This window comes from Urtica dioica, chromosome 6 (assembly GCF_054948205.1).
Source record: "Urtica dioica subsp. dioica isolate 48M chromosome 6, U.dioica_male_clone48M_v1_H2, whole genome shotgun sequence".
In the NCBI taxonomy this organism is placed as follows: domain Eukaryota; kingdom Viridiplantae; phylum Streptophyta; class Magnoliopsida; order Rosales; family Urticaceae; genus Urtica; species Urtica dioica.
Window position 1 is genome coordinate 33,290,522 of NC_142761.1, and position 10,491 is coordinate 33,301,012.

At 41.6% G+C, this 10,491-nt stretch overlaps 1 protein-coding gene across 1 annotated transcript; it reads left to right on the forward strand.

Moving 5' to 3' along the window:
* Positions 1–5,193: 5,193 nt before the first annotated feature.
* On the forward strand, positions 5,194–9,064 carry LOC149393717 (beta-amylase 1, chloroplastic-like). Its single transcript, XM_089616889.1, has 4 exons — positions 5,194–5,914; positions 6,526–6,736; positions 6,830–6,940; positions 8,028–9,064. The coding sequence occupies exons 1-4, from the start codon at positions 5,352–5,354 to the stop codon at positions 8,832–8,834; spliced, it is 1,692 nt and encodes a 563-aa protein (XP_089473015.1). The 5' UTR covers positions 5,194–5,351; the 3' UTR covers positions 8,835–9,064.
* Positions 9,065–10,491: the final 1,427 nt, after the last annotated feature.

Consider the following 10,491-nt stretch of genomic DNA (forward strand, 5'->3'; position numbering starts at 1 on the left):
GCTTCTCTCTCTAGCTTGGCCGCCCCTCTCCTCTCTCTCTCTATTCAATTTCGATTTTTGTTTTGGCACCTAGGTCCTCATTTGACCTAGTGTTTAGCTCTGCGACTTCGAGACTCGTTCTTAAGTCGTAGCGTTTAAAAGTGCCCACTCACTGATTCCTTCTTTTCGAGTGATTTAGTGATAGAAACTTTCGTGGTTGCTCGAGGTGCCGAGGAAAGAAAGAGAGACGTGCTGCGAGGGGAGACGAGCGTTGCAAACTTTCCACAAGCTTCTTCAAAGTTCAAGCTTCAAGAAAGGTTAGTAAACTTCTAGCTCATATTGGTTTTTAATTACGTGTACTTGCACTTGTCTAGATTAGTAAAAACTGTTTTACTTGTAAAAGAAAATTTTTAAAATTCCGCCGCTTACCGAAGCGTTAATTATTTTCTTAAAACCTAGATCGATTCCAACAAGTATCATTAATGGTGGCCACCTCATCCCCGTCGTTAAGAATCCCAAGGTAGGTCTTCAAGACCGATTCGCCTACTACGTCCCAATATCTCTGGTAAAAAATCGCGGGAAAGCCGTCACTTCCCGGGGCCTTGATCGCATCCATCGAGAAAAGCGCCTTTTTCACCTCCCCTGGCTCAAAAGGGCGCTCCAACTCGGCGTTCAAAGCCTCTGAGATCCTAGGTTGTACGTCCGCAGAAACTAACTCGATACTCTGTGAAGAATGCCTCGCGGAAGAGAAAATGTCACCAAAGTAACCGGAGACGATCCTCTCTATCTCAGTGTCTCCACTGTGCCAATCCCCGTGATCGTCCTCCAGTCCTCTGATAGCGTTCCTCTTCCTCCTAGCAGAAGCCTTGCGGTGAAAAAGCTTCGTGTTCTTATCCCCGCACCGCATCCAGGACACTCTGTTCCTCTGTCTCCAGTACTGCTCCTCCTTCTGAACTAAGGCATCAAGCTGTCTCCCGTCTGAAGGACTCCATACAGAAATTACAAAATAAACAACCAAAGTACATATTTTGACTCTGAATTTACTTGTTTATGAGTATTTGCATTAATTCGTGAATGGTGATGAATACCCAAGTTTTATTTTTTTATAATAATACCCAGTTACTTAATTTAGTGGTGGAAAGTGGAAACAACACGGACCCAACACGAATATACCAGAAGGGGGACCCACTTATGACGAATACCGCGTCGAAAACTCATTACATTCACATATTATTCGACACGTGTATTTGACGTTATGTGAAAAAACTATTTTCACTTATCCTTAAAAAGTTACTTTATATTTTTTATTGTTATTATTTAAGATGAAAAAAGACCAAAATGACACACGAGTACGTGACTCGTCGTGACTCGTTCCATGTCTTGAGCCAAAAGAGTAGGAAGAGACGTGACCACTTTCTGTTCTTCACGCATCCTTTGCTTTTCTTTTTCAGTAAGATAATACTTTAATTCAATAATAAAAAATATCTGTAGTAACTTAACTGATTTGCCTTCCAAATTAGTTTGAGCTTTAGTAACTTAGCTTCGGTTCTAAGTTTTTTCCAACATAAATTACTATGCTAAATAATATATTTATTATAGTGAGGTTTAAAATATAGTCATTAGGCTCATTACTATCAAATTACATAATATATATAATTATTATTTTTTTTGTCATAATAAAATGACTATACTATCAAATCATGATCAAAATATCAAAACGAAAATAACATAAAAAATCAAGTTGTATTTAGAAATATATCATAGATATAATCCAAAAAATAAACCAGAATTTTCGTTTTAGTCGTTTATGGAATTTTCAATTTTTAGAGTTGTTTTTGAAATTTTCGATCTTTAAAGTTGTTTATGAATTTTTTTTATAAAATGACTGAGTTTGGAACTTTATTTAAAGTGGCAACTCTATAATTTTTGCAACTTTAAAGATATAACATTTAGTATTTATGTACTTTTTAAAACATAAAATGAGTATATTTCAGGAATTTGTGAAAGAAAAAGGTACTGTAAACATAGCAGTAAATTAAGTCTACGTGAATAATAAAAACTGATTCTCCTTTATATATATATATATATATATATATATATATATATATATATATATATATATATATATATTATATTTTGCAGTAACAATATCAAAATAATGTATAATTATTTTTTAAACATTCGAATATGTCTTATTTTACTTTTTACTCTTATATTTAATTTTTGCGTTGACAAACGTATTCAAACAATAATATATCACTAAAATAATTATTTATTTAAAATTTATCAAAAAATGACTATTTAGAAAATCTTCCAATTTTTGTGACATTTCGAGTGTAAATAATTTTTTTAATGATTACAATTTTTTTAATAAAATCTTAGCTATTTTAAATTTAATCTAACTTTATTAATATTATATAAACAATCTAAAATGGAGAGTACGCATACTACCCCAATCAAACCACCAATATTAGGAGAATAACCAAAGTTTGAATAAATTATGTGAATAACCCAATTAATATTTTACTACCTAAATTACCTTTGTATATAAGAGCAAAACTTCAATCAGATATCCAAAATTTCCCAAACCTAAACCAGCTCCGAAACCTTAACCAGCTCCGATGGCGTCGTCCTCGCCGGAAACCAGCAGGCTCGAGACGGTGAAGTCGGTCCTCACCACGGCGGCGTCGATCGCTGCCACGGCATTGCTCGCACGATCGGTCATCAACGATCTCCTCCCATATGAGCTCCAGAACATGCTCAGCTTCGAAATCGGAACCAAGTAGTGGAGGTTTATCACTAGTACAAAAAAGACCTTTGGGTGCGACTTTTTCGCACCCAAAAATCAATTTTCGCACCTAAGGATATCTTTAGGTGCGACATTTCCGCACCCGAAAGTCCGCACCTAAAAGTCTTGGATGCGAAAAGTCGCACCCAAAAGTCTTGACTTTCGGGTACGACATTTAGGTGCGACTTTCCGCACCTAAAGTCGCACATAAAAAGTCACCAAAAATAAAAAAAAAATGGCGACTTTCGGGTTTGTTCTTATCTCCGTCGCCGCTCATCGCCGCAGATAAGAACAAACCCGAAAGTCGCACACACACATACACACACACTCACCCCACACACACACAGTCAAACCACTTAACATCAGAAATTAAAACCAACATCACACGGCCAAGAATACATACACGGGCAAAATAACAACCTCACGGCCAAGTCCAAAATTCACGTCCAATTTATCCAAAAAAATCAAACAATCCATCTTACACATAATCTCAAGCATACCATCAATCCAAGAACATCAAAACCATCTCAAAATCACTAAATCACGTCCCGAATATTAAAACCCCCAAAATGAATTTCAAACCCTAGATTCACAAATCTAACTCGGGTAAGATCATCTCTCACCTTGTTGCTATGAAATTCGGCCTCCACGATGAGTTCTCGCTCTTTCCCGGCGTCTCTTCCTCGGGCGGCGGCCACAGCGAGCTCGCGGCGGTCCTCGTCTCCTCGGCCACGACGCGCGGTGCTCGGGTTTGATGGCTGGATAGCGCGCGCTCAAGGAAGGAGAAGATGAGAAGAAGATGAAGGAGAGGTGGATGATCGGCTGATTCTCTTGTTGATTGTTGATGTTTGTTTTTTTTTTCTTCTCTCTTGCAGGTGAAGTCGAAGAAGAGAAAATAAGCAGAGGGAGAGAGAGACGAGAATGAGGAGAGAGGGAGAGAAAAATGATGCGGTGTAGTGGTGAGGTAAGGAGAGAGAAATGACCTAGTGTAATATATATTAAACAATGTCATGTAGACAAAAAGGAGGGAAAATTTGACCGCTCAAATATTTTGGACTTTTGGGTGCGATAAAGTCGCACCCAAAAGTTTTGACGGACTTTTGGGTGCGACTTTTCGCACCCAAAAGTTAAAAAATCAGCGAAATTTTTTAGATGCTTAATTGACTTTTAGGTGCGACTAGTCGCACCTGAAAGCGTCAATTGATGCGACTTTTAGGTGCGAAAAATCGCACCCAAAAGTCTTGCGCACCGGAAAACTGAATTTGTAGTAGTGTATGGCGGCCAAAAAGTCTCGCCGGAGACGCGGCGGCTGAGAGTGAGCAAGCTGGAGACAGATGAAAGCATCTCCGTCGTTCGTGCACCGGAACGAACCAGCTCGACCACGGCGCCGAGGAACAAGACAAAGAAGGGAAGGCAATCTGCTGCTTGGCGGCGCAGGGAAGGTACGGATCTCGACGGCGACGACGGCTCAGATTGACTCGAAAATCGGCGGAGGGAGAGGAATCGGCGAATCGGTTAATTTAATTAACCTACTGGAGTGAGTTAGGTTAATTAATTAACTGATTCGTGAATGATTTGAAATTCACAAAAGATTTACAAAAATCATAACTTAAGTCAATTGATATTCAAAGCATTCAATTAATTAACCTAATTCCGAATTCAGAGGAATCGGCGGCGGAAAGGAAATCGACGGCGATGGAGGGGATTGATGAGAGGCACTTTGTAAATTCGCGAATCGGTTAATTTAATTAACCTACTGGAGTGAGTTAGGTTAATTAATTAACTGATTCGTGAATGATTTGAAATTCACAAAAAATTTACAAAAATCATAACTTAAGTCAATTGATATTCAAAGCATTCAATTAATTAACCTAATTACGAATTCAATCATTTAGTAAATTAACTTTACTCACAAAAAAATCAAAACCTAAACTATTATTCAACCAATAAGTTAATTAATTAACCTAACTCATTTCAGTAGATTAATTAAATTAACTAATTCGCGAATTTGCCAAGAGCATTATGGTCTGAGCCGAAAATATGAACTATTTACTTAATAAAATAAAACTTGAGCTATTCCCCCAATAAAAATGACAAACTTGGCCAGTTACAACAAATTTCACAATCTAAAAATTATGTAGAGTTTAAAAAAACACTACTTTTAAATATTTAAAACAAATATTATTTTAAAAAATTGTCACATACAAGTTTTATTCGAGTAATTTTGTCGTAGCCAGAAGTTTCGCGCGACAATCCAGCCAGCCAATTCATCAAATGAATCGTAGCCACCCATCCTCGCTTCACCAGAAGTCGACACGTCATCAAACAGTGCACGTGGCAATCGGTTTAACGTCTGACTAACTCTGACCCGAAAATACCCAATATCCTTATTTTAATCTTATCCTCCCCCAAACGTCTCCCTTATAAATAGCCCCATAATAAAAAGAGAACCCCCCCATTTCTCATTCAACAAAATTAATCACCCAAAACACAGAAGAAGATCATTTCTTTTAACAAAAATCAAATCAGAAGGAAAAGAGGAGGGAAAGCAATAGCAACAAAAAGCTCAATTTCTCATTCTCAAATGGCGTTGAACATGGCACACCAGATCGCAACCCTAGGCGGAGCCGCCCAGGCGTCGCCGGAGCCATCGGAGCCCACGGCTGCTCAGTCAGCCTCCTCCGCCGCATGGAGATCCACTCCGACGAGTCCGCGAGTCCGATCGCGGCCTCTCAGCCCGTGCCGCTCTCCTCCGCCGCTTCGCGCGGTCCGCGCCGACCTAACTGCGGCGTGCGAGGCCTTCGATTCGATCGAGCACTCTTCCGCCGCCGCATCGGCTCCGGCGAGCTCCGATTCGGTCTCCGGAGGAGTTCCGGTGTTCGTGATGATGCCGTTGGACACCGTGACGGCGAGGCACGGGCTGAATCGTCGGAAGGCGATTTCTGCGAGTCTGAAGGCGCTGAAGAGCGCGGGTGTAGAGGGAATTATGGTGGACGTGTGGTGGGGACTTGTGGAGCGTGATCGGCCGGGATCGTACGATTGGGGAGGCTACGATGAGCTCATGGAGATGGCGACCAAGATCGGCCTCAAGGTCCAGGCTGTCATGTCCTTTCACCAATGCGGTGGTAACGTTGGAGATTCCTGCCAGTAAGTTCAATTTTCCTTTTTTTTTTTTTTTTTTTTTAAGTTAATTAATTTCATATATGTGAATCTATATTTGCCTTTGTTATTGTAGCTCGTACTTTTTATTTTTTTTAACTCAGCACGTAATTAGTTTTCGTAAAGGATAATAGGATAAAGAAATTTTAATTATATGGATAAACTAATGGATTTATTGCCGTGTTTACAATGGTTGGCTTAAAAAAAAAATATCTCTATATAGTGGGAAACGATAGTTTTTATTGACCAGATATTACATAAAAAAAAAAATTAAATAAAAAATTGATCAGGCATTGTCGACCGCTTAAATCATGTTTTGTTTATTCTGCTCAAGTTTAAACTTCCACCATATTTTTTAATGGGAAAAAGAGAAAAAAATTTATACGTTACGAAAATCAAATATGTTTCTTTTCCAAGAACGTACAAAATCACGTGACTCAAAAAGTCGAAATAAACAAACAGCAAAGTCCACCGACCATATTATTTTTTCCCAACACACGCGCCAAATTCCTGGCGCGTACACAACACGCAACTTGTGGATTCTTATTTAATCATTATATTTGTGTGGGAATCGTAACGTGTGGATTACGTAACCTCAGCATTCCGTTGCCGAAATGGGTGGTGGAAGAGATGGAGAAAGACCCGGACCTAGCTTACACCGATCAGTGGGGTCGCCGGAACTTCGAGTACGTCTCCCTCGGCTGCGATACTCTCCCAGTCCTCAACGGTCGGACCCCAGTTCAGTGCTACGCCGATTTCATGCGTGCCTTCCGCCACAAGTTTAGTCACCTCCTCGGAAACACCATCGTCGTAAGTCCCTCAAATATTAGAGCTATGTTTTGTTTTTTTGTGATTCGTCTTTTTGTGAGATTGATAATATTGAGTGTGTGTGACTTTGTTTAGGAGATACAAGTGGGTATGGGTCCAGCTGGGGAGCTTCGTTACCCGTCTTACCCGGAGCAGGACGGGACTTGGCGTTTCCCTGGTATTGGAGCTTTCCAGTGCTTTGACAAGGTGTGTTTTTCTCTTTTCACCTCCTTTCTTTAGTTGTCGAATGTTATTGTTAGCATTGCTTGTAGATTTATGGATAGTTACAGTGGCTTAGTTGTTACTGATCTAATCTGAGTAAATTCTAGACCAAATGTTGTAAGATTGTAGCGTTTTTGTACTACTAGCGGATCGTTTCTTACAAAATTACAACTAGTCGGCTCCTTATAGTTTAGTTTAAAATAAAGAATCCTACTTTCTTTTTTCACCTCATCTTAACTGTGATTTGTTGACAGTTACAGAATTGGTCACACTCAACACCTGTTTTCAATTTTTCTTTTAATATAGATTTTGAAGCTTAGGCATTTGTGAACTAGTCAACCCTGCACAGTAGAATTACACAATAGTTGGGTTATTGTTTCATAGAGTTATTTGTTAGTTGTTTCCGTATCATCAGGGATCTAGATTCTAGTCGGCTCCTTAATAGTTTATTGTAAAATAAAGAATCCCACTTTTCTTTTCCCTGCAACTCTACTGTGATTTATTGACAGTTTTGGAATTGCACTACAACAAACTGTACCATTATGTTTTTAAGCACGACTTCTCGTGCCTCATTTTGAGTTGTAAAAAATGGGTCACACCTGTTTAAAAAAAAAAAAAAAAAGAAATCAATATAGATTTTTCCAAGGTATATAGCTTTTTGAGAAACTTAGGCATTTGTAAACTAAACCCTTCACAATAGAAGTACTCCAAGCCAACAGTGTGATTATGACCCTTATCAATTTGTTGGAATGGACACAAACCCAACGATCATTCTAGATCAGATTGGGTGAATCTGCGGCCCGTAGCTTAGCGAAGCTCGAACCTTGATACGACGAAGACGCCGCAAACGAGTGCGGAATTTCATTTGATGAGAGTCAGATTGAAACGCCACATGAAATTCCTTGACAAGTTCAAAATACTTTATTCAAAAAAAAAAAAAAAGTACTCTATAGTTGGTTTATTGTTTCATGGAGATAATTGTTAGTTTTTCTTCCTATTTCATTAGGGATCTAGACACTAAGCCGTGGTTAGAAAGAGAAAAATAACCCGTTTTTTGTTGACAAAACCGCAGTACATGCTGAGCGGGCTGAAAGCGGCGGCGGAGGCGGCGGGGAAGCCGGAGTGGGGCAGCACGGGCCCCACGGACGCGGGAAGCTACAAGAGCTGGCCGGAGGACACGACTTTCTTCAAGAAAGAGAACGGAGGTTGGAGCACCGAGTACGGCGAGTTCTTCCTCACCTGGTACTCCCAGTCCTTGCTCGATCACGGCGACCGGATCCTCCGCGCCGCCACCTCAGCCTTCTCCGACGCACCCGCGCCCGTCAAAATCTCCGTGAAAGTCGCCGGAATCCACTGGCACTACGGAACCCGGTCCCACGCCCCCGAGCTCACCGCGGGCTACTACAACACGCGGGCCCGCGACGGGTACCTCCCCGTGGCCCGCATGCTGGCCCGCAACTCCGGCGCCGTCCTCAACTTCACCTGCGTCGAGATGCGGGACGCCGAGATGTACCCGATCGAGGCCCTCTGCTCCCCCGAGAAGCTCGTCCGCCAGGTGGCGCTCGCCGCCCGGGCCGCGGGGGTCCCGCTCGCCGGAGAGAACGCGCTGCCCCGCTACGATGGCGCTGCGCACGATCAGATCCTCCAGGCCTCGACTCTCGGCGACGACGTCGACGAGATGTGCGCGTTCACGTACCTGAGGATGAACCCGGAGCTGTTCCAGCCCGACAACTGGCGGCGGTTTGTGGGGTTCGTGAAGAGGATGAGGGAAGGGAAAGGGACCGGAAAGTGCCGGGAAGAGGTGGAGAGAGAGGCCGAGCATTTTGTCCACGTCACTCAGCCCTTGGTTCAGGAAGCTGCCGTGGCTCTCACGCATTGATATAATATGTTTTTTTTTATTATTTTTTATGTATATCTATCTTCTGTGTGTTTTGAATCTTTTTTCTGGTGTTTCTACAGACAGACCACCCCTTTTGATTGTTCTCTCATCAGCAGCTAATATTTTTTTCATGCTGTGGGCTATAATTGAGAGAAGGGGGTTTATTTCATGTTCTATGATAAAGCTGAATACCATTATTTGAATATAATAAAAATGGAGATGTTTCATTAGTTTTTGGATAAATTACATAAATGCCCCTTGAACTTTTGACCATTTAACAACATGGTCCTTATTTTTATTTTTCTTATAGCGTCACCCTTGAACTTTGACAATCTTACAAACTTAGTCCTTCCGTCTATTTTTCTCAACAATCCATCTACTTTTGCCCATGTGATTTGCATGTGACTATTTAAACAGGGACAAAATTGTAAAATAACAAAAAATATTGATTTTTATAATTATTTAATATTATTAAAATTATTATTTATTATATAAAAAAGAATTAATTCCTTTTTTTACCACCTGGACTCGTATCCCGATTACATTTCACCCCCTGGACTCGGAAATGTTGCAGAACTAATCTCAGAACTTAGACACGTGTTACAATTTGCCACTTCCGTCAGTATTTGGACGTTAAGTTTAACTTTTTGATGACGTGGCAATATTTTAAAGGGTATAATACTATTTTTTATTATTTTAAATACTTTAATATTTAAACAGATTAAATAATTAAATATTTTTTATTATCTCTCCTCTCTCTCTTTCTTTTCTTCTTCTATCTTCTTCTTCCTCTACTGGTTCTCCCCACGCGCACACCTGCGAGAAAACAAGAAGAAAAAAAAGCCAGTTCGCAGAGTTGCTTCCTCGCGTGACCCAAATCACCGAGCCTCCCATCTTGCGCGCGCTCACCGGTTCGGGACAGGGAGTCCATTTTCTTGCACTTCTCGAGCTGGGCGTCGAGACTCTCGGAGGAGCTCTGGGGCTCGAAGAGCTGGGAAAACCCCTCTCTCTCTCTCTCTCTCTCTCTCTCTCTCTCTCTCTCTTACCATCACTATCCATCTTCAATCAAACCCCCGAAGGCGTCTCAAACACTCCAAACCCAAATCCAAATTAAACCATGGAACCCTAACCTCCATTCATGGCATTCCCAACCAAAACCCAATCCCAATCGCCGCCGTCAGCCTTTAAAACCCGATTTCATCGCCGTTGGGAGCTATAACCAGACGGAGACCGTGCTTGCGATGTCTCCGGTGGCCTCGTCGCTCCCGAGCAAGGCCGGAGAAATGATGGAGTTCTCCGAGGAGTCAGAATCTTCGCACCACCACCGCCGCACGAACTCCGGGAAGTTCGCCCAAAACCCATTCCCAATCGCCACGAGTAGCTCTTTTTTTTTTTTCACAGCGGCCTAATATAAATAGGCCCGATTTCTGTTTCTTTTCCCCAGCCACGGCTCGATCGGAATCTTCCTCACCGTCGACGACTCGAAGTGGCCGCGTTCGAGCTCCTCGTCGAACGACAGCGAATCTCCGTCGATCGAAGAGACATTGCCGATCGTCAGAGGAGCGGAGCCGATCTCCGAGACTCGACTTGCATATCGGAAGCTATGGAGTACGAAGGTGTGTGTGAGGCGAGATTTCCGCCGAACGGTCGTTCGTCG

What these genes read in the sequence shown, in the direction of transcription:
- LOC149393717 (XM_089616889.1), top strand. Translation starts at nt 5,352, where the DNA reads ATGGCGTTGAACATGGCACACCAGATCGCAACCCTAGGCGGAGCCGCC. An exon ending in AACGTTGGAGATTCCTGCCA is followed by an intron (nt 5,915 to 6,525) that starts GTAAGTTCAATT and finishes ACGTAACCTCAG; the next exon opens with CATTCCGTTGCCGAAATGGG. An exon ending in CTTTCCAGTGCTTTGACAAG is followed by an intron (nt 6,941 to 8,027) that starts GTGTGTTTTTCT and finishes ACAAAACCGCAG; the next exon opens with TACATGCTGAGCGGGCTGAA.